General features: G+C 38.8%; 1 protein-coding gene across 3 annotated transcripts in view; it reads right to left on the bottom strand.

The window, feature by feature from the left end:
* Positions 1-23279, bottom strand: part of FYB1 (FYN binding protein 1) — a 59413-nt gene extending 36134 nt beyond the window's left edge. Inside the window, exons 1-2 of one of the 3 annotated variants that reach the window (XM_059492629.1) lie at positions 22424-23279; positions 1660-2788 (exon numbers count right to left, since the gene is read on the bottom strand). In XM_059492629.1, coding sequence (XP_059348612.1) covers positions 1660-2788; positions 22424-22426 — 1132 coding nt within the window. In that variant the 5' untranslated portion in view covers positions 22427-23279. Of the gene's footprint in view, positions 1-1659; positions 2789-8290; positions 8430-22423 lie in introns of those variants that run through there. The other 2 variants (XM_059492632.1, XM_059492630.1) reach the window with 2 other exon arrangements.
* Between the last annotated feature and the right edge of the window lie 1819 nt (positions 23280-25098).

Raw genomic sequence — 25098 nt, 5'->3', positions numbered from 1 at the left:
AATTGCTGCAATGGGACATAACACAGGAATTTACTATTCTGCCATGTATTTGCAGGCCCAGACAGGAATTTCGTAAAGCCTGCCTTCACTGGAAAATAGTAGCATGTCAATAGTGAGACTTTCTTGAAAAAGACATTTGTATCTACAGAAGTTTTATCATGAAAAGTTTTCAGGACTAGATGAAAATTTCTAATCCACAGCAAGGCCAACATCAAACTAACATCCCTTAGTATTCATGCACGCATGGTGGATGATTAAAATCCTTCCCCCACCTTAACTAAGACTGTTCTGTCAAAGCTAAGTCCTTCAGCCTCTAACATTTAATGTAGTTTCATGCCCAGTGAATACTTATTTTCAAAAACCAGTAAAACAGGTTTCATGGGGAAGGACAACAACCAAAGAAAAAGGGGTGAATTGATACTTCTAAGAAAGCAGGATTCAAACTCATGTTTTAAGTCAGGCGACACAAGGTTTTCTATAGTGCAGGCACATTCCCCTAACACAAGTGTAAAAACCACTAGGTGTGGAGGTTTTCTCCCCTCAAAGAACAATGCAAAGCCTAACTTTTGCCCTATTACAGACCAAAAGCTCCAAAGGTCAGATCTCAGAAAGCTTTGTTGAATGGAAAAATTATTTTCATTTGCTTAGGCTTCTTTGTTTTCAGCACCTGAATCACAGCAGCAAATTAAGCAACTAGGGAAAGCGTCTGTTCACCAGGACACAGTAATGAACAGGAAGAATTTGTGGTGTGAGGGGTGGCGTCTTCCTGACATGACTTTGATTCTTGGAATGACAGTTAAGAAAAAAAACACAGTTCAGTTTTCTTGTTTCAAGAAACCCATTAACAATGAATAACTGTTGAGCTGAAAAGGAGTTTGTTCAGGATTCACTCTAGAACAACTTGCCTGTCCACCAGAACTGTTCTGTGTAGACTTCTGGCCACAATGAAATGGGCTGCATTAATTAAAGCCAAACAGAATATCAACGTCTACATGCTTGCTCTCTGAGTGAAGACTGAAGTTCAGGGACACTATGGACAGCTTCTCACAGATGTGGTTTCTAAATTTTTCACTCTTGACCTGCCCCTATGACTGTGAGATAGAAAAGATCATGTCTGATCCTTAATTTCTACTTAGTTGTGTATGGGTTTTGCAACATAATTGGAAACCACCTGGGCCACCATGCCGGGCAGCTCCATACTTAGCTCATGTTCCCATGACTGTCAGGGTGGTGGCTACTCTTACCCCTGCTTAGTGACAACTGGACACCCTCCTTCTAACAAAAATTCTGATATTCTTACAGCTCTGCCCACAGTGCCAATTTAAAATGCACAGGCTAAATATTTCTCATGCTCAGTTTTAAAAAGATAATGAAAATGAGAAAATACTCCCTGACGCAAGTTATAGCTGCATCTGAGTAGTTTTAAGAAACAGGTGAACCCAATACAGCAAACATTCTTTCTGAACTTTACCACTGAAATACAGAGAATATAATTTTAATTTCTGTACAGAAGAGACAGAAGACCAAGTTACAGCTTTAAAGGGTTTTCTGATGCACAAGTTATTTCTGAAGAGAAGAGGAGATTCCATCTGAAATTAACTTGGTTCTAAATGCATCAAAAAGCTAATACCCAAGGAAGCAAGAAACGAGTGGACTTACTGAATTTTTGGTGGCTCTTCAGGAACTTTTCCAGATTCACAGAGGGGGGTCTGCTGGGCTTTTTGGGGGGCTGGCCCAGATTGGCCACTGAAGGCAGGATTTTCCGCTTGGGCATTCTAGAACTCCTGTTCTCATCCTCTTGTGATTCACCTGATGGTCTTCCTGCAGCAAGCGCCGTATTCATCTTATGGAATTTACAAGAAGAACCTGATTCTTCCTCAGAGATTTTCTTGAGGAAGATGTTCTTGGCAGCACTCATTCCCTTTTCTTCAGTGTTTTCTGCCTCAGTTTTGGGGGTTCCTTTTGATAAGCTGGACCTGACGCCAGTGCGCTTCAGAGCTATTTTAGGAAAAGGACTGCCTAGAGCTTCTGCAGCAGAGTTATTATTTTCACCCATTTCCTTTGCTTCTTGGCCTGCATGTATATTTGTTCTAGGTCCAGACTGTCTTTGCAGAGAATTACTTTTATTAGAAGTGTCTTCCTTCTGAGATACCTCATTGTTTAGAGAAGGTTTCTGTGCAAGAGGTGGTTTAGAAACAGGAGGCTTGGGCTCATTTTCTTGTGTTGCAGACCTTAATTTTTCCTTAACTGCAGCTACTTTTGAGAATTCCGGTTTTGCCTCATTCTCCTGTGATGCAAAATTTAAATTAGGCTTTGATCCTAGAGGATTTTTTTCTTTATCAGGAGGAGTAAGGTGCTTGTTCCATGCAGGTTTTGGGTTCAAAGGCTTTGGGTCCTCTTTTGACGGGTCACTGGTTTTGATAGAGAGTTTACTGCATCCAGCTTTTTCATCATTTCCTCTGTTAGTGGGCTGAAGCTGAACACCAAACCTTTGTGCCACTGGGTTTAAATGTGGTGGGTTTGGATCTTTCTCTGGTTTATCATCACTTGAAGGCTTGACTGCCCGAGGAGGCTTAGGCTGAGCAGGTTTGTGAAGAGTACTGGGTCCTGGAGAAAATGCAGTACATCCTTTATTTGTAAATTTCTCAAGTGCTGCTTTCCTTGTCTGTAATCCTTTAGGGGCATCTTGTCTTGGGATTTTGAGGGGTCGACTGTTTGAAGGATCCTCTGTGCCTCTGTTAGATCTCTCAAATCTCTCCATGAGTAACTTCACCCGTGGCTTATGATTCTAAAAACATAAAGAAGAGAAAAACAAAGGGCAGAAATGGGAAAGTACTCTTGCAATGTTCACAAATACTGTACTTTAAAGAGTTTCCTGGTCTGAGGCTTTACTACTGCTGATTGGCTGAGGAGCTGCTGTAGCTCATCTTCCTGTAGAGTTAACAGAAGCTGAGCGTTTTGTTGTATCCTTGCAGCATTTATACGATATTTTGAAATTTTCATTCAGGTGTTGCCTTTCAGGTACTGCAGGTCCTTATGGGCATATTATAACTTCTTTTACTTTTGGAATTGTGAACTGAACACATAATAAATGTAAGAAATCACATATGATTTTAAAATCAACCTACCTAAAAATATTATTTTCCTGTGATAAGAAGCTCCTGTACTGGAACCTAGAGGAATCTACCAGATTCATGTTATTCCTACTAACTCTTTAGAGAACTGCAAGCTCCTTTGTGAAAACAAATTCTTCTGGTTGATGTATGTGTGTGTCAATTTTTCTTTCCTTTCTCAGCAATTTTTTTACTTTCTGCTCCCCACACCCTCACTTTGTCCTTATTTCTCTTTTCCATTTTGAATATCTGAATAAAATTGTGCATGTGTGGGCAGTAAATGAAAATATGTGAAGTAAAAATAAAATAAATGAGAATTTATTGTCAAAGTCAGATATCGTCAAAGGTACTAAATTTCTTATTAAAAAAAGGAATTTAAGTAGTTACAAGAGAATAAAATCCAGCTTCATTCAAAAATAGATGTTTTAATTTATCACCCCAATTCATAAGTTTCAGGACCTGTCTTAACTATGAACAGAACCCAAGAGTTCAATACATTTGAATTCAGGAAAAATAAAACACATCACAGTGCAGGATGGGAGCAAAAGGCAGTGAGCTGGTCCCACTGCACTGGGGAGGGGCCACCTTTGGGCTCCAGGAGCCTTCTTCCCATTTTACAGTGGCAGCAAGGGTGCAGCTATGGCAGATACATTGATACATACAATTCACAAGTAGGACCTGGATTTCCTGTGTGAGTTAAAATGTAAAGCTTATGGTACAAACTAGATAGGGTTCTGAATCATCTGTCTGTAAACAAAGAACTATTGCTACAAAACATAACAAATAAGTGTTGGAAAAAAAAATTAGAGGTTTAAGAATGAACTGTGTCTTAATATGGTTCAGCAAGTGCTCAGTGTTTTTTTGTTTTTTTTTTTTACTTCAATAATAAAAGCCCCTTAATTGGGCTTTTGCTCCTTTTGCCTTCTGTTTGATTGTATCTCATTACATAAATAGCCTGTTAAGTTGGAGTAGTTATATATATATATAGAGAGAGAGAGAGACTTTGCAACTTAAAGGTAACTATCCCAGTCTTTTGGCATTGCCAAGAAGTTAAATCTTTCCAAACTGATTTTGTTGAGCCACAAATTATTTACATTAAATGCAGCCAAAACAAGATAGACATAATGAAACCTATACCCAGCAACCACATTGTTGGGTATTTTTGTACATATAAAGAAGGGAGGAAGTACACATTTACTATGGAGATTATCAGGGTTAAGCCATATACTGCTGTTTGATGCATACACACTCACACACACACATACACACACAGACAATTACATTGCAGAGGTGTGTATATGCGTCACTAATCATTCAAGATTTGTCCCACAATACCTCACAAGGCCCTGATTTTACCCAGGTTAGACAATTCAGTGCCAGAGAGAATAATAAAGCCTTTTGTCTCTGATTTCTTTTGACTTTGTACTAATTAATGATTTTTTTTCCTAAGGTCTGTAAGAAAATCTAGACCACCAGAGATACTGTAATTATAGCTTATGTCTGAAGTCTTCACACCTTCTAAGTTAGGATTTGATCACCTGCTTGGCCAGCTCAGCTACTCATTTCTTTTGAAAGTCATAGCAATAAACTAATTTCTACTTCTTCTATTTGAAATATAAGAAAATTGCAATAGCAAGATTACACTAATTACATGAATTACATTCATACATGCTTTCAAATGCACTGAACCATTCATTCCTGCCATGCTAGGAGTGTCAGTGAATTTTTAGAAATAAATTTCTTCCCAACACTGTGAACAAACCTTGCCCTAGTCATGCATATTTACAGGCTCAGCAAGAGGAAAAGGTTCCTGGACATGGGGAAGAGTTTACAATTAACAATAAAGCCTCTTTCATTTACTTGGTAAAGGATATAGTAAGAATCAAAACAGTGAGAAACTTGGTGAAAACTTTCTGCTTCTCTTTAATGTACATCACCAGCTTCTGCCATCAAAAGCTGTGTTACAAGCCATGCAGATTTTAATGCAGAGCCGGACTGGTCAGGCAGAGGGGAACTGGAGAAAAAAGAAAATTTTTGTTTGTGGCCCTGATCATAGAGTAATCACCACAATTTCTGTGCTTCCCCTCCCAGTAGTGACAACAGTTACCTACATCATTATCACATACAGTAGGTTGTAAATCATGAAATGGGAACTTGAAAAGATTCTGAAGAGAGATGAAGTTCCCTCTACCCTTCCCCTCTAGAGTGCAAAGAGTCCGTGCAAAAGAGGACTCTCATGCGAAAGTTACTTGGATTATTTTCTGAACTTTGATCTCTATTGGAAACTCTGCAAAATATTTTGGCTTTTCAACTTTTGATTGGAACTGCAAGCAACACATAAGGAGTACAGTAAGATTTCCTTTATTACAAGATGGTTGCATTATTCAGATGTGTTTGCTCAAATCTGGATCAATACCTATGTGTTAGCTCTCATGCCATAGATACATTTTTATACACAGAGCTTTCAGAGTCTCCCACTGCCTTCAGCAGAGACTCACAGAGGTATCAAGTTAAACTTGTTCAGAATTGTTACACTACACCTTAGTTACACCTCAGTGTTAACGAATGCAATTCTCCATAATTTACAATATGGCTGCACATTTCTGTGCAGAAGTACACTAATGAGAACATAAAAGCACATAAAAAATTCAGCTGTATTCTTCCTGAGTTTAGTATGGATATTCCAGTCTCAACTGGAAGCCTAAAAAAAAAAGTTGGTTTTCTCTTTTGCCTTGGCATATATATAATTTTATTATTTACTTTCCTGTCTTGGTGAAGCCAAAATATTATTTCAGTTCAACTTCCCCTTGAGGCCAAGTTTCTTTAAAAAGCAACACAGGATCAGTGAACAGAATAGCAGATGTGTGTGCATACAATCATTAATTAGGAAAATGAAAAATATATAACTTCTGACTGTACAAAGAATTAATTCAAAATACATGCAGATTTGATTTATAAAGGATAAAATTCCCATATTTTCTCAACTGTAACTTTTACACTTCGATTCCAAATTGATGGGGTCTAAATATACCCTTTAAAACTTAAAATTAGATCTTGGTGAGTTTGTTAGAGAGTAATAAAGATTATAAAACTATCCCTTTAAGAAGAAAACGATGCTTAATTATGAATTCTTTGATAATGAAATAACCAGTGAAGTTAATAACCACTAAGGGAATTGAGCTCCAACCTATGTGCAGGATATAAGGAATAAGAAAATGGACAAAAATGGCAAGAAATTACACAGAGAACTATAGAAACTATAGAAAAATACAGATGTGAAAATTATTTTGCAACTTCATATAAGTCTGATACAACTTCTACTGAAGTTGGTCGATTTGAGGCAGTCTAGCTTTTTGTTTATGTGGCAGTGCCATTCTGAAATTGTGATAAATTATTGCTTGACTACTTTCTTTTCCAGTCACCTCAGAATTATCATTATGCAAATTTGTTGTTTCCAGAAGAGATTTCCAAACTGCTTTTCTTCCCTTCGAGTCTATCTGTAATTACTAGTTCAAGAGTCCGTCTAAGAGTAAGTGCAGCATTTGGAAAGTGAAGTTGAGAAGTTGCAATGCTCCGCACCTACAAACGTGTGTAGTAGAAGCATGAAAAGAAGACAAAGAGACACAGTTTGCTTATAAAAGATTTGCTAATAGAATGGTTGGTATGAAAGAGAAATGAGCCCTCATCAGATAATACTTAAGATGAGGAGACAGGCTATTCTTCTCTCTGGGGTGTCCTCTAGGATGGAGAAGATGGAGAGAAATCTAAGGGATTCCCCAGTGAGAGGCTGACAGCCCCTGAGTTATGGTAAGAGCATCATTTCAAATATCCCTCTAACACCAGCAAGAAAAAACCAGCACACACATGAGGACATATGGTTGTCAAAATTTGACAAGGCAATATTCCAGCCTGGTCACTGTGTAGTCTGTATCTTTTTAATTGTGCATTCCTCTACACCCTTCTTATCTCTCTTTTGCCACTTTTTCTCCCTTCTATTGAATCATAAGACGATCTATTCGTACTACAGAAAAATAAAAGGCCAGTTCCAGATGAGTTTGAGGCCAGGATGAGGGAGGGCATAGGGCTTGACCAGAACAGCCAGATTACATCCCATCTTGTTCCCAAACTGTTTCTGTCAAAGACAATGCATGAAGTCAAAGTATCAATGGAGGCACGATCATCTCTTCATTCTAGGTCCTAACAGGCTCACGACAAAGTTTCTCTCTGCATGGCTTTTTTTGGTACGTGTTTAAGTGAAAATAAGAACTATCAACCACTGGCAACTTGGTTTTCAACAACAGAAGCCTGGCTTCAATTTTTCCAGCAAGAATTTGTATCTGATATAAACAGAATACTTCATATCCCTTTCTGTAAAATGATTGCATTTTTGTAACATGCTTTTTACATAAACACAAAATTTCATTATACTGAATAATTTTTTTTGAAAAATTATTTTTCTCGTGTGCCTTCTAATACCCTGTATCAATTATTTATTTTGGATTATTGTAAGTTTTCTCATGATCTGCCCAGAAATGAAACAGATTCCTTTTCTCTCAGAACCCTATGTACGTATAGTGTATACAGTAACTGTCTTATGAATGTCTTACTTGTCTGGTTATCCCACTAAAGTGAATGCTCCAAGTCTCAAGGAAGCAAAATTTGAATTCCTGTCACTGCAAAGTTTCTACCATTATTTTGAGAATTTCAGGATCCCATATGATTTTAAAGGAAATTTTGTTTAATTTAAAGACATTGAGTAGCATTTTGACTTATACCTGGAAAAGAAAATACTTTCCATGATGAACTACTAACAAAATGCATACACTGACATCTCAATCCAGAGTACAGTATTTTATACCCTACCCATAATTCAACAAACAACAAACAAAGCAAAGGGAATAACTAAAAAACAATTGCCTTTGAGTGATACCACTTCTGCTATCATTCAAAATGCAAAGGCCACTTAAATTAGGACTACTTTTAGTAAAATTCTGGAGAACTAACTACAAAGCTCTGAGAGAGAAAACTCCATTTTGTCAACTTAGCATCTTTTCAACTCCTAAATGCAGTAAAACCTACAACTAGTTAATTAAGCTATATTCAACACCTTGTACTGATTCTATTTCTTCTGGAACTTTCCATGCTTATTTTTAAGATGAACATGTGCAACAGTTTACCTGGGTATCCCAAAGCTCTCCAGTATTTTGAAACAAGCAGTAAAACTGGCTCCCTCAATGCGGCAATCCTCGGGTGTAACAAATTAACAGCCTGGTCTATTTGCTAAAGAGGAGTTCTGCTTCTCACAGAGGAGTTCTTGCTTCTCGCAAGATACACTTGTGGGTTTCATTATCATGAACAGTAACTGCTCTCCACAGGATATTAGGCAAGAAGTGCTGGAGGAAAAGGGAACTAAAGTGTGTTCAGACTGGTTGGCTGCTTCCATCAGCAGTAAGCACCATGTGATATCCAAAAGTATTGCATTTACCCCCTGTTGCATAGCCCTGTGAGGCGTACTCGGTGCACACAAGCCTGAGCCTTTACAGAATAGCTGCTAAACAAATGTGTGAGGCAATTACAGGCATATAGGGCGGACTGGCCACAGGTCCAGAGCCCTGCTACCACTGAGAACCCTGCACACACGTCAGCTAGCATGTTCCTCGCTGCCTCACATTCACCAGTGGGATCTTGAGATTCTGCTGGCCAGTTTTTAAAAACTTCTGTTATGTGGCGATATTAAAAATAAAACAAAACTGATCATACATTTCTTCTGTCCTCCCTCCTGTGTGTTTGAGTTTGAAGGATGATATAGGATAGAAAAGTCAATACTGAGTAAATAAGCTTCACAAGAAATTCTAAATGTGTGCTTGTGCTGAAGGTAAATCAAAACCACAAAGACTGAACCTCTTACAAAATACAGCTCAGTGAATTTGCTGGAGCAGTGCCTGGGGAGGAAACTGCAGAAGAAAAGCTGTATGTCTTTGAGTTTAATTAGAAGTTAACTGAATCTTCCTCATCATCTACTACTCTCCTTCTGCACAAGCTTCTTAGTATTTTTTAAAATATTTTGAAGTGTTAAAGTAAAGCATTGAAAGTGCTTGATATTTCTAGCTTAATTTTACAAAAACTTGTAGCTTAGCTACTTCAGAAGTTTATTAGGGTGCTGGATGGAGCTTATTTGAGTTAGAAACACTGCTGCATGCCAATGACTACTGATGTTTTCCTAATATAACATAATATTTTTTTGTAGTGGGAGAAACATCGTTCTTTATACTATTCATTCAGCCAAACACTGCATTTTATTTACAAAATAGTATTTATTTGTGAATATAAACAATTATCATAGATGATAATGCATTTATTATTAAAACTACGTCTAAGTATTAGAATTTGTGACTTGCTGGTGTATCTGGCAGCCTTCACAATTGTTTTAAGATGGTAACTGTAGCAATAAAGTCATTTTATGTGGGTAAACACCACTGCAAGGGTTTGCTCACAGTATCAGCTCTAGACAAATCATTCAATGATCAAAGAACTAGCTTATCTTCACAGCTCTGAATGCTAGACAGTTCCTGTTGTCTTCTCTTTCATCCAATACACAAAAATAAATATATGCCTAACTGACAGAATGCTCATGAGAATGCAAATTGCAACAAACACAATGAAAATAAGTTTAAGCTGTGAATTTCTGTGAAACTTGCCTATCTGCAATATCCACGATGTGCCTCATTTTACATTTGCAGGTGCAACAGCTTCCTGAAATCTCTGTTTTTTTCCCACTTATTTCAGTAAAGGTTATTTGTGAATGATATAGGGAAATTAGCTATTTTGAGGTGAAGAAAGAATCTGAATAAATTAGTATTTTAAGTAACAGGACCTGAAAGCAGTGCAAAGTTATTTTGCCTTTTTCAGTTTTCACAAAAACAACAGCAGCAGCAACAACAAAATCACTAGTTCATATTCAAGGAAAACAAGAATGCTAATAATGCTAATGCTTTCTCATGTATACACAAGCCATCACGTTCTCTGTATAGATCAAACCTAGCATCTAAATTCCAGCACACCAGCGGTGTCTTACTGCTCTTATGTGGAAATGTTATGACTGCAACTTTATTTTTTTTTAATCAGAACATTTATTTGGATGTTTCCATGTAACTTTGGGAAAAGTGGCTATGTAGGAAATAAGTTTGTCAAAAATTAAGAAAAAAGAAAGGGAAGAAAAAGTATCAGAACCTTGGCCATTCAGGAAGAGTGTAGCCAGCAATCCTCCCCCTCTACTTGGCTCTGCTGAGGCCACATCTGGAATGCTGCATCCATTTCTGGGCTATTCAGTACGTGAAAGAAAACAAAATACTGGAGAGGCTTCAGCAAAGATCAGAAAGATGATTTAGGATGTGAAGCATCACACTTGTGAGAAGAGACTGTGAGAGCTGGGTATGTTCAGTTTGGAGAAGAGAAGACTAAGAGGGGATCTTATTAATGAATAAAAATATCTCAGAGGTGGGTGCCCAGAGGATGGAGTTAGTTTTTTTTTCAGCAGTACCCAGAGACAGGACAAGGAGCAGTGTCCATAAACTAAAACACAAGAAGTTCCACCTCAATGTGAGTAGGAGCTTCTTTCAGTTGAGGGTGGCAGCTCACTGGAACACCTACCCAGGGCAGTCATGGAGTCTCTCTCTCTGGAGATACTCAAAACCCACCTGGACATGTTCCTGTGTAACCTCATCAGGAGGGCTGGATTGGAATCTACAGAGTTCCCTTCCAGCCCTAATGATTCTGTGAGACACTGCTGTAAAAGTTAGTTCATCTTTTTAAGACATATTTCTTTAACCTACTGATGTTCTTAGCTCCAAAATGGTTTGAAAACTCAAGCACTTCCATCTGAATGCCTCCTGCTTTCCAATTCAATGGTCACAAAGAATATCATAGTCAGGATATTGTTACCTCCACAGCTGTGTCAATATGATTGTTCAAGTTGGTGTAAACTAAAGGGAGACAATACAAAAATTTTTCTTTATCTTTTGACATTGTTTTTAGCCTGCTTCATTTCACTAACTGTAAGTGTATTATATGATTCCAAATAAGGAGAGACTGTGTAACAGTTAATTGTGGGGGCGGGTGGGAGAAGAAAAAGGCAAAGATGACTGGTCGGGGCAGCTAATCTTTAAACATGCGTATATAGTGGGAGCAGGACTGGGGGACAGTATGTGGACAGCTGCATTAATATCATTAAAGCAGTTTGAAAAACTCTTTCCTAAGTCAGAATAGTGTTGCTCTGTAATATACAACACATGCAAATATGTGGAGCACAGAGCAAGAGAAAGTCAACATTAGCAGGGTTTTTCACTGAAACTTTGCTTCCTGCCTTCTACTCCTCTTGCTCACAGGGCTTTTGCCTCCTAGTTGTTACTGAACAGGTTATATTTCTGTAAAAAGCAGTCTATGCAGCAGTCAGGGAAGAAGTTGGAAAATTCTTTTAACTTTAGCACATTAGTGTATGGTCCCCATATTCATGGTGAATGCTTAGTTTTGTACCATACAGTGCTTAGTGCAAATACCAGAGATTAATTCGGCTTTGTGTTAACTCCCTACATCTGTGACTAATAAGTCTTGTGCCAGCTAATGCTTCCTTGTTTACTTCTATCAGTGATTAATATGTACTAGCTGATATCTTAGTTTTGAGAACAAGGATTGTGTGTCAGAGCTAAGAATGATAAGAGAAGTACGTTATGACCTGACAGTCTCAAGGAGAAAAGTTTCTCACAAGATCCACAACCATATCAAAATATTGAATTGTAATAATTGCTATATATATATGTATTCAGGAAATGTGATGAATGTGAATTAGTTTCACAAATATAATCTGGTCTGTTATGTAATCCAACACATACGTTTTAAGGATAATTCCCCATGCATCAAGTGTTACTAATAAAGTAATGCTGTTTTTCTTAACTAACAAGTTTGTTGGAGATTTTATTTCCCAGTTTTTGATGACAGGGGGACAGACTTGGCACAGAAGAAATAACATATTTATCAATAATCTTTGTACATACTTGTACTGAAAGCTTCAGACTACCTGGTTTTGTGCCGCTTCTGGGGTAACATTTTGAGTACATGAACCTCATCAAGGGCCAAAGCAAAGCAGTCCTGCTTCACAATGCTGTGCCACTCCCCAGTGTCAGAGTTCTGGGGTGAAGTGCCATCTTGCCATGGCAGTGATCCTGTTACAGCATCATTTTGGAAATTACCTGATTTTCAGAATAAACCTGAATTACTGAATACTGGCAGGAGCTTCTGCTTGCATTTGCTGCAGCGTGCTATGAGAACCAACATTTTTGGTAGGGTAAGTTTGTGTTATCTTTGTGTCTGCAGACAGAGCTAGACTTCCTCAAAAATGTGCTGCTGCATTTCCATCGCTTTCTCAATTGAAGGCAGTTTTAGTATTTCTGACAGAAGTTTGGTCATAAGCAAATTAACAGCATTTTCTTGTGTCTACATGCAATGTCATGCTTATGAGAACAATCTGGCTTTCTAGATGCTGTTTGGGGAATACTGACATGCAGAATTCCCTGGAAGTTTCTCATCTCAGTGCTGAGGCTCTTTTAAATTCTTACTATTCAATATTATAATCTTATAACCATTCCCTATTATTAATATATTTATACTTGCCTGAACAGAGAGTGCAGAAATCTTTTTCCACTATTTATCTTTTTTTATACTAGAGACAGGCAGGATTGACAAATTCAAGAAAGGACACTGCCAGTGTCCTTGCCCTGACTGTGCCTTGTGAGGGGCACGTTTCTCTCATGAAGGGAACCCCAGTGCACTCCAGGGCATCACAATCAAGTGTGTGTTAAGTTCTTGGTTTTCTTCTGGAGTTTATGTATGGTAATAAATCACAGTCCTTCCTCAGGACAGCTGAAGCTGAGGCAAAGCACTTGCTGTACAAAAAAAATCTTTTATGCAAAAAAGCCCAAAGTTGCTTCTTTTTGTGACTTGAGGAGAGCTCAAATCCCAAGGAATTTTTATTTCAATACAAAGCTCATATTCAGGCATTAGCTATCATGTTCGACCAAGGGATTCACCTGCACTGCCCTGCACTGCCTTCCATGCCTGTCCCTGACCCCCAGTGCCCACTGGCGTGTCACAGGCTCCTCTCTGCCCCTTTGGGCGCCGAGCTCACCCACACGGGGGGCTCAGGTGAGGTGGCTTTTGAATGAGGCTTTTTGCCCTGCAAGCAGTGTGGGTTCTGCTCACAGCAGCACTCCTGTGTTCTGTCTGCCTGGGTTCAGCAGCAGGAGCTCAGGGGGAATTGAAAGCAGTGCCACAGCAGAAAACACACCAAATGGGAACACCAGGCTTTTGCTAAACCTCCCACAGGGAAACCCCCTGGAAGGCACAGAGTTCGCTATGGCATGAAGAGCCCCCATGAATGTAGGCACAGAACTCACTATAGCATGAAGAGCCCCTAAGAATGCAAGTACAGACCTCACTATAGCATGAAGAGCCCCATAAATGCAGGCACAGAGCTCTCTATGGCATGAACCCGAAGAATGCAGGCACAGAACTCACTATGACATGAAGAGCCCCATAAATGCAGGCACAGAGCTCTCTATGGCATGAACCCGAAGAATGCAGGCACAGAACTCACTATAGCATGAAGAGCCCCATAAATGCAGGCACAGCCCCGTGAAACAGGAGCTGAGGGAGCTCAGAGAGTGTGACACAGCACCACTGTCACACACACCCCACAACTCTATCTCACTGAGGGCCACCACTGCTCACCAGGGGTAGCTTGGTTACATGATTCAATGAGCTGAATTGCCGGTGATGTGAGTGTAGCTGCGATGGCTGAGTTTGCAGTAACCAAAGCCTCCTAGTCTGAGGCAAGGGGGAGGTGGTGGCCATCTCGGTAAGGCAAGCTAGCCACTCAGACACTGGCTGGCTGGGAAGTTGCTAAAAGCTGTGTATGAGAGGAAATCAGAAGAAATTGGGGTGAGAGGGAGGATGGAGGAGCAGGGCAGGGCTGGGAGCTGCGCACGAGCAGTTTGTGTGGGGAGAGGGCCTCTGGCAGCTGGGGAGTGTTTGTCCCGGTGAAGTTTTGCTCCCTCAGTCCCCCTCCTCCGTGCCCCTCAGAAATGGCTGTGCCTGTGCCCCGCCTTCCGGCACCATCCGCTCAGCGAGCCCCGGCTCTGTGCCTCCCTCCCGGGCTCAGGCTGTCCCGGGGGGACGCGGGGCTGGATGGGCCCGGTGCAGGCCCGAGAGCGCGGGGGCGGCGATGGCAGCAGCTGCGCCGGGGAGGGGAGAAGGGAGCGAGCCCGAGCTGCGCGGGAAGTGCACGCTGGGACGTCAGACGGGAAGGGAAACTTTCTCAAGGAAGAAGTTGCTTCAGTTTCCACCCTGTATACCCTCATGTGAATGGCTAAGCAGGGGTTTATCAGCTGGTCTGGCTTCCCCTTCAGCATACTCCCCCCCCCCCCCCCCCCCCCCCGCCGGCAGCTACTGAAACCAGGGGGAAGTGGGAAAGCAACAGGGAGAGCTTTAGCAAAACACTCCTGACTTCCCTTCCTCTTCAACATGTCCCTCCCTGCCTCCGCCTGGAGGCAAAAAAGGTGTGCAAAGTACCCATGCAAATACCTCACCAGGAGTTGTGTAAACCTTGTGAGAAGGAGACAGGGGCACCCCACACTTTCATACACAAATTTAACAACCTCCTTTCCTGCCCTCTCATATATTAAACATGCATCAGCTCTTCAAGTCTCACCTGCTATTAGTGCAGAGGAGCAAAACAGAAACTCGTATTTCCTAAAAAGCATCCAAGCTGCAGGCAAGGTGATGTTCTGAGCTGTTTGGCCTTCTGCACCACCTCAATGGGGCAGAAAAACCTTGGAGCTGACTTCTGTGCCTCCTCAAGTGTCACCTAGTTCAGGTATCTCAGGCTTTCTTTGCGAAGTGGGTAATGAAGGGCCTTCACCCTTTAAGGTATCCTCCTTAAACCTCTGAGTGAAAGGTTTCAGATGAGAGCAGTTTAGTCTCTATTAATATCTGGTGATTTAACAACAGCTCTTCAATCTTTTCATTTTAAAAAGTAGAAGATCAGACCTACATTTGTTAGCTATTTCCCAATTCATATTAGAGAGGTCATGCTGCTTTTGCTTTTATAAGATATTTGCTTAAAAACTCCCAAACAAACAAAATCTTCTAGATTTTTGTGGTCAATCTCAATTAGTCAAACAAACTCTGGTAAAGTTTAGAAAAAAGTGAGTCTTGATGAATGCAGATTTACATCTTTCTGTACTTTATATGTTCTCAAGAAGTTACCTGGCACAAATGAGGCTAAATTTGAACCCATCTGAAACAGAAAGCTGAAGTTAAATTCTCAGCTGCCAGGAACCTTTCACCACTCTGCCTCTGCATCTTTTCCCAGCGCTTCTGTGATAATTAGTCTTATTTATTAGAACTACATCTAAAACTTGTAGAGTCTTCTCTCCTGGGCTGAAATTTAGATTTTTTAGTTACCATGTATGCTATATTGCAATTATTTTGATATTCTAAAGCAAGAAGGTGGAAAGGGAAAGCTTAAAAAAAGAAGACAATGATGTGGCCTAAATAAAAACAACAAAGAGAATGCTCCCACATCATAAACATTTCAAAACACAAAGTAACTTCAGAAAGAGTTTTAATCAAAGACAATCAAGTTTAAAAATGAAAATATAGTTTAATCCAAACATCTTTAAGAAGAATGCTTCTGGAAAAATTTCCTAAATCCTTCTGCTTAATATTTGCTTAATGCCTGACATCCTTTCTATGTCCCTATCCTTCAGGCTTTTAAAAACCTTTGGCTATCCCAGATCCCTTATCTCAGCAGGTGGTGGCAGGTTGGGCACAAAGCCTTCTGGATTTAAAGTAACTGGTTAGCCTGTGATATAAATCCATAAACAAAAGAAAGGAAAAGTTAGTTTAAGTGTGAATGCATTCACCTGTGCCACTGGCAATCCCAGCAGAAAACCAGGATCAATTTTCCGTCTGCTAAGAGTCCTTTTGGTCAAGTCAGCTTAGACAGAGGGTGTACACAAACCCCATATTCTGAAGCATTGCTGGTATAGTAAGAGTTTCTTTCAAAAGGAACATTTCTTCTTTCCTGTCCCACTCTCCTGTCATTTTCCAAGACTTTCCTCTCTGTGAAATGAGAGTAGGCGGGCTGTGTGTCTCCTTCTGCACCATAAACCTGCCCTGCGGTCAGACGGGTCTCACGTTTCAGACATGCACGGAAGGAGGGAGCCCTTCCATGCTGCGCTCCCTCGGTGCAAATATCAGGTGCCTGTTTTTAACGCGGGGCTGTTTATCCCGGGTGCTGGCACAACACTGACCTCTAATGGAGGAGCCTCTCCTGTGACAAATCCTAACCTAACAGCATCATTTAGGTTGGGAGGGAGCGAGCGTGGAAAATCTGCTGACCCTCTAAATTGTACCAGCATTTGATTTCCACCACTGTTAAAAGAAAAATAAAAGAAAAACAAACAAACAAACAAACAAAAAAAAAACAAACCCATACAAACCCCCAACAACAACTAAACCAAACCAATGAGAAAAGGAAACTAATTGGGATTTTTTTTCTGTGTTGTTTCCAGTGCCTTTTTTGCCTCTCACTCTGTCCGTGTGTGTCTCTGAAATGAGTATGTCACACTTCCATTAGGCATTTGAAAACAGCAATAAAGCCTCTGCTTTGCCTACTTCTCTTAGCTTCTTGTTTGTCATGTGTCCTAGCTCCCTGATCACCTACTGTGAGCACAGGGAATTGAGGTGCTGCTGTTTTGTTTGCTCAGTGCCTGCTTGCAGCCTTGCCTAAGAGGCAGAGTGATGCCTTGTGAAGGCTGATCTAGAACAGAGACAAGATGGAACCAAAGAATATTTATTAGAAGGCCATAATGCGTCCACCTTGGGCAGTACAAGAGCCCAGCCAGGGCTACACCCAAGATGAACCAAAATGGTCACAAAATGCATGACCAGTCATGGGGTCTCACACTTTTATAAGTTCTGGTCCATTTGCATATTGGAGTTAATTGTCCAGTTATAGCTTTAACTTATGAAGTCCCATCCGTCCTGTTTTTCTCTCTTCAGTACATGTTTGGTTATGCTCATGGGCCTGAAATTTGGATCATTTGTCCTCGATCTAGAGAAAGAATTGTTTTGTCTCCCTACTCTGTGAAGAGAGCTTACTATCCCCTGATATGAAGCTCAGAAGTACCCTTAAAAGCAGTACAGAATCTGAAAAATATAAAAGCTAAAACCTGAGGCATCAAGAGAAGCTATGGCTGCTTTCTTAACTTCAGTCATGCAAAGTTAGTTACTTACCAAGTCTGTTATTTGCACTGTTACAGGCACTTGAATCTGCTGTTTTTACAAATTGTGTGAATGAGAAGGGGAAATTCAGCAGTGTCTCTTTCAGTTTTGCTGCTGCCTCAGAGAAGTTACAGGCCATGAAAAATGAGGCAGCATACAGCAGCTTTTTTGCTGTAGATGCTAAATTGTATGGAGAGAAAACAATCCATTTTTCTGTTATGTAAGATCACACTGCCAACCTTTTACTGAGAACGGGCTAGACTGAAATGTAAGGTGAGTCTGCTGAGTATTCATCAAAGATTGGGCCATTGGGTAGATCATTAATTCAACAGAACATTTTTATTGTGGAGTATAGGACAGCTGCTGACTGTCATGAGGAGAAGAGCAGCAGAAAGCAAAAATGCAGCAGTGGTGAGCTTGGGGAAGACCATACTGTTCGTTCTGTTTGAGCTATTGCATAAATTTGAGCTGGAACAGCTTCTCTTATGGGATGATGAAAAGTGATTTGATAAAAAACACGTCATGTAAGGAAAATACTCAAATCCCTGGAAGTTTAGGTGCGGAATAATACATTAAAGACTGAGATCCATAAGAGAATAAGACAAGACCACGGAAATCATAGAAACAGGACCACTGGGGAATAAGTACCTGAAGATATACAAGGGATTAACAAAAGGATTTGGAAAACAAAGTTTAAAAATTACTAAGAGATGGAGAAGATCAATGGCTGTACATAAACTGATGTTTTGAGAGCCTTTTTAGAAGATAAGTGAGAGCCTGGAGACATGATTTCTGGAAGTTTTTCTTCTCCAAAGACATAAGAAAGCAGGTCTCCCTATGACTCACTTTCAGAATCAAAATGCAGATGCCCTCAGGGGTTTAGAGAAGAATCATGGTGTTATAGAGGTTGTGACACTTCTCTAAAACTTAGCTAAACAAGTGTCTAATGGGAAAAAAAGCTATTGGAGATGCGTCAGCAGAAGTGAAAGGAACACCCGGCTGTAGCTGCAAATATAAGATGCACAAGATCCTCTGATCCCCATTTTATTCTATGAAAATATAAACTCCCTAAGATTATTAAATAATTTTGTTTATAATTATGTTTTGAATTTGGCAAATTTCTTACATGTCCTATTTGTAAAGATGTAATAAATAATTTTCATTACTTTTCAGTATCTTCCAGTGAGGATATTGCAAGTTAGAGAGACCTTTGTTCACAATTTCAGTGCTGGAACATAGGTGGGACTTTGTTTTTATACATTTCTGTGTAATTTTTCCATTCTTAATTTTCTCTGTACTTCACCTTTTACATAGAGGGTTGTCCCTGAAGGCAGGTGCTCTTTTTATTAATTTCATATTTTTCCTGTAAAGACTCCTGAAGTCTACTGAAAAACTATTTTTATTTTTCAATTTTTTTTTCTTAACTATGAAAAAAACCAGTATGAATGGTTTGTAAGAAAAAATATCTAAAAAGATGACTTTCTGTTGAAATGAACCCACAAATCCTGGCAGGTTCTTAATCCTAGAATGTTGATTCAGGTGTAGATGATTTACTGATAAACACTAAAACTGCTCCTGTCACAAAAAGAGTAAAAGTGCTCCTTTAAATATTCTTGTGTTATTGGCATTTTGCTATCTGGAGATCTTAACAAAGTCACTTGATATGTTCTGTGTCAGCTTCATATTTACATTTGTTTATGCGTATGATTTATCTTTGCCTAATTTACATACCTAACACATTTTCCTATATTAGCTTTCCTTCCTCCTCCCTCCCCCCCCATTCCCCACAAATATGAAAAACTTTAACAAATAAAGGTGATATGAAGGGTATTGTTCTGCATCCTAAGCATGTCTGCAAATGTGTTTTTTGTCCAAGTTGCAAAGTACAGGGATGGGGAAGGTTTCAATTCATTCAGCATCTCTTAAACAGGCTGAAATATTGCTTGATTTTAGTGTGAATGGTCTGGTGGATGTAGTAGTAGTCCTGGCTTGCCAATGGTTTTCCTTAGCACTATGGTGAGGCTGTGAAGCTGGCAGGACACCGGAGAATACCGAGGATGCTGGTGTGGCTGAGGCTCTGAGTGCAGCGTGTCCCTCTGTGCCATCAGAGGGCATTCTGCGCACACACCGGAGCTGTCCTCCTGCTCCTTGTCTGGCTTTACCCTCACTGTGCTTTTCCCACTGCTTCAAACAGCGAGTAAAAAAAGTGGTTTTGGATTTAATTGGGGCAGATGTTAGTTTACAGAATTTTTGAAAGTAGCATAAATATCAGGGAAAAAATGTATCTCTCAGTGTTTCTCTACTTCTCATGGGTCCAGTTCGGCTTGACAGACAGAAAACCCATTGCATGTTTAACAAAAACAGTGATATGCTGAGCAATTTATTGTTTTTAGCCCTGAGAGCTGTATTTTGCACGAATCAGTTTCAAAAGTCTGATGAGTTCCCAGTTATGCAAGATCTGCTGGTCTTCTGTGGCCATCAGAAGTCCAGTAATCTCAGTGATTTTTGCAAACAGCTAGAAGTCCCTTCACACAGTGTTCCTTAAGACATGGTTCCTTCTGAATGTGGTTAGACATTCAGCATTTTATAAACAACATATAATTATATATAATATAATGTATTTCTGTACAGAATCTGTAGGACTTATTTTTTATTTAAACAAAGAGTAAATCCAAATAGATCAATCAAGTTCCTTGGCTAGCCTTATTTCCATCAGAAGATTTATTACTGAATTCACAAATCTTGAAAGTTATTTCCTTCTTAGAGAATATCTGAGAATTAGATGTATCACTGCAAAAAGACAGACATGTTTAGCAGTATTTCTCAAGGTCAGGAGTCAATGCAGCCTGTCTTGGCTTGAAATCTAAGGAAAATGCAGCTTTTTTTCTTTGAGAAATAATGAAGCTTAATAAGCTTCCATCTCACCTGTCTGAAGCTATTATTGTAGTTCTGCTATTTTTTCATCTCACTTTATATCCAAACTTTCCTCTGTGGTGATGATCAGAAATGAAATAATAAATTCTATGTTTTGGGTGTCATTTGGATTTCAGGCTTCTGCAGGCCTAACTTTCTTCTCTATATCTCTTCCTGTATGTACTAAAACCAGATTATACAAAATTTCATGTTCAAAATGTTCATTGACTATTTTCTCTTCTTTTTTTGTAAGAATATATATTTTTTCACAAGTTTGTTTTCTGGTGTAATACTGCCACAAATCAAACTTCCCTTAAGTGCTCCTCATTCCATTTTATTTTGTTACTTGTTTTGCTCGCCTCCTAATTTTTTTCTTCTGTCTTCTTGTTTTGCTGTAATATAAATTTCTACCTGTGCAGTGTCAAAGCTAAGACCAAAAAATGTTGTCATTTCCTTCCTTGGTGAAGCAAAGGGTTGCCTGTGATGCAAAGATAAAAGAATTTCCTTCCCCATAGTTCTATATAGCATTGTCAAGAAAATAGACTAAAGGAATAAATTCATGGTTTGCATTACTTTGAATTGTCATTCATATTTGGAATCAGGGAAAACAACCTGGAAGTTTGAAAAGCTTTGATCCAGATAGTGAAACTGTATAGAAGTTCAGTGAACAACATATCCACATGCATATTGTTTCTAAACAAACCTGTTTGTAAAAGTAGCTAGACACTTGATTCATGCCAGAAGAGTAACTGTGCACTTCCTGCGCAGTTTGTGACGTAGGATTTTGCAAATATAAATATTCCATATATATTTGGTGTCCTCTAGTACAAGTTAAAATATCCCTGTGGCAGCTAGAAATCAGCAGGCAACAGCACAGCAAGATGCTGTTTAGGTAGTCCTTGTTCAGATCCTGTTTATCTATATGGAAATCTAGAGTAAGTCAAGTGACTTGAATTATTGGTGTAAACAAATGTGGTATTTTTATCTTTAGTACTTGATTCTACACAGTGGGATTACAAGAGAAATAAAAAAGTAAAAATACCTGGTTTATATTTTAAAACAAAATTTAAAATTTTTACAATTGTCCCTTATGTAAACTTTCCTTAGGATTCAGGAAGAATTCAATCATAGTGTAAAGCAGAAAAACATTTAACCAGAAAACTCAGAATTTTGTGAAGTATTATTGAGAAGCACTTTCTTTATTCAATCTATTTCACTGTTCTTCAAGTAGCACTTGCAATAGGCTACCTTTTTCACCTCTAAGTATCACAAGGCACTTTTTCTTTTGAAACAGGATTAACAGCTTCAAGTCAACCTCTTTAGTAATACTGCATCCAGGGAAGGTGATTGTTTGGACATAGGTACCATGATAAATTGTAAAGACAAGCTACTTCAGAAGTTCTAAATTATTTCCAGAGCAAAGATGGCCTGAAAAGTTATGCAGATTTCTTGCTTTGCAACATTTATCTGTAAAAACACTAATCTTGAAATTATCAGTTTGGTTTAATAATAAAGTACTTACAGAAAGATACATATATGAAGAGTTTAAAGAAACTGAATTTCTAAGGAAATAAATTCAATTGGTTTGCTAAACACAAAACACCACACCACACCACACTTGCCATCCACCTATACTGAAGATATACAGATAAATTCCCTTATCTTTTTAGTTACAAATCCTGCTGAAGCAGAATAAGATAGTAGATTTTTTTTAAAAATCTAGTTAGAAGGTTGATCCCTTCCCATTTCTTGGTTAGTGTCACATTGACACTTGACTGCAGAATTCCTCTGGATACACAAATTAATTTGTCAGTTTAGCCTTGAAAGAAGTTGTTTTCCTTAATTTTGAATGCCAAAGTCAGTAAATCGAATAGAAACCAATTCAGGTGATGAAGGACCTAAAAAAACCAAAAAAGTTTCCTCATGCCCTTAAAAGAAGAAAGCCAGATTCAAGGATTTGAAAAGTGTTAGAAATAAATTTAAAGTTTTATAGTCTCATCCACAGCAGTTTTAGTGCTAATGCATTCATGTAGTAAAAAGTAAATTAATTTACTTACCATAATTTCAGGTTTTTGTCTCTGCTGGGCAGTATGGACTGTACTAGAGGGAGTAAAAGTTCTTTGTCCCTCACTGTGAATGTTTCTTTAGAGAGTTTATATGGTCTATCCAGCCTTCACATGAAAAGATATCAGCAATATTCTTGTTTTGCACCATATCAGAGACCTAGCCGAATTGTAAACAGTATTTGTTTGGGTTACATTGCACGTCCGTGAAGGATGAATTGGTGTTATTCATTCATTTAATTACTTCCAAGATTTTCATGAGAACCAGGTCCATGCTGATAATAAAATTATATAGTAATTCTTTTCAGTAAACTTTGACTGAATTAAAAAGGCAAATGTATTTTGGTTTTGTTTTTCATACTCAAGGTTCCTGAATTTACATATATTTAGGCTTCACTGTAAATGCCATACATGTTTTCTTCTGACCCAGACTTTTCATGATGTTCAATGCCTGAAGGAATTTTCTATCTCTAATAAGCTGAACTATATCTCTATCAATTAGCCTTTAATTATTGAGTTCATCATAGATGATACTATCAGAAAAATAGGATTGTCCTGGTCTGACAGGGTATTACAGTTCTATAGTGCTGCAGACTTCATGTGCACAAAAATTAAAGGAAGAAGGGCATATGACCATAAAGTTCAGTGAACTAGATCTAGGAAAAAAACAAAAACTGAAACAAAGTGCTTAATGAAAAGGGGTGAAAGAAGGAAAAAAGGGAGTGAAGTCCTGGCTAATACAGGAAAGAGGTAGTGGTATATGTTGATGATGCCTAACTTCTAAATAAAAATCAGTTGAGTTTTCAGTAAGCAATCTTCTCAGTATGAATTAATGGGGATAAATAAATATTATAGTAAAATAACAGAGAGTACTGTATCTGTGTCAGAAGCAAGGTTTAAACTGCATTCTGTGGGGAAATCAGGATTTCCCTAAAATCTCAGTGCTATGTCACTGAAAAGATTACTGTATTGCTGTAAGTCCCAAACAATTTGCTTTCTATTAAACTTTCAATGGAATATATAAATACAACCTAGTATATAGATAATAGCAAATACAACTACAGATACTTATAAGGACAATTAGCAAACACACTACCTATTTTCCTAAAATCAGGAAATCACCAGGGCAGCTACATGCTTATTTTCTTGAGCACAAGAACAATTTTGAAAAAACTATTTGAATGAGAAACATCAGCTATATGTAGCTACATCTAATGTAGGTTTCGCTAATGAAGGATTATGTCTGAATAAATTAATACCTGTTTTGCAAAGTTTAGCTGGCATTTAAGGCAAATATAATACAATTTACTTTATTTGTCTAGATTTCAGCAGAGTATTTCAGATGATATCCATTGTTGAATTTTAAGTGACAGGAACTGGGGGAAGATGTGACCTGTCAGAAAGAGTGTAAGGAAAACTAGGAGATGGTTAAAGCTGCATCACTTTAGCTGAAAAGGAATTACTGAGTTTAATTGGGATTACTCACAGTGTTCTGCAGGCATCAGTCATGGCACTGATCCTGTCTGATCCATTACTTGGGTCTGGTTCAAGAGAAGGTTCTTGAATTAGGAATCTTGTTCAAGGGCCTATACTGATGTTATCTGAAGGTGTTCTAAACTAAGCAGTTCTCATCCTGGGGGGAATCAAGTGGTTATACAGGAAAGAGAGGAAGAGTTTTTGTATTGGAGTGATAGAGCTCAACCAAATTTTAATTACAAAGTCATGTACTTAAGGCTAGAAAGAAATTTTTTTTGCTTTGTTCCAGGGACAAAATGAGTCACTAACATGACATGCACATGTGGAAAGTACATGTAATTTGAGTGCAGATTATCATTGAGGCAAATGATTTTTGGGAGAGGCAGGAAAAGAATTTGTGCAGAGAACTGATAAGGGCTTGTTTAGAGTCTTGTGTGCAGCTCTGGTTGGCTATGTTGAGTGAACAAGTGGAGGCTTACAGTGTGAGTAGGACTTCCTGGCTTCTGAAAAGACACTGGAAGAAGGAGTATTTATACCAAAAAATATGGAATTGAAATAAGGTGTGTCTAAATAAGTTGCAACTACATTTAGAGTGGGAATTATATTATAATTTATATCCATTCACGTTCAGAAATGCTCTTCCAAAGAGCATAGAGGAGGAAGGAGATCAGTAAGGCTTGCTTGTGCTACATCAGCAATTTAGGAAAGACAATTAATAACAGGACAGGGAGAATTCTGCTGGGAAAAAAAAATTCTCATCACAGACAGATTGCTAACTATACTGGAAAGATGCTTGGTCACCATGTCTGCTCACACTGTGTGTTAAATCTTAGATTATGGTAGGTTACTGTAAGCCTATTCTCTTAGTATTTTTTTTAAAGTAGGAATGTTTTCATGACCAGGTCTTTAGGATTTGCTCTGTCTATTAAAAGTTTCCTGATATCTGATAACTGCTCTTGATGGAGAGTTCTTCTGCTCCCACTGTGAGTCAGTAACACCAGATCTTCACCAAGAGGTGCTTTATTACAGGTGCACAGTACAGTAAAAAGCCTGTCCGGTTTGAGGCTTTCTGGAATGTCCCAGGAAGACTGAAGGAATGCTGGGTGCACATGTGGACATAAATTAGCAGAAACCTGTTGCCTGTCCTATGGTCTGAAGGGACTATTCATGATGGCAGGACCAGTGAAAGGTCT

Source organism: Ammospiza nelsoni, chromosome Z (genome assembly GCF_027579445.1).
Source record: "Ammospiza nelsoni isolate bAmmNel1 chromosome Z, bAmmNel1.pri, whole genome shotgun sequence".
Taxonomy (NCBI): domain Eukaryota; kingdom Metazoa; phylum Chordata; class Aves; order Passeriformes; family Passerellidae; genus Ammospiza; species Ammospiza nelsoni.
The sequence above is the reverse complement of the archived record's forward strand: the minus strand, read 5'-3'. Positions and strand labels throughout refer to the sequence as shown.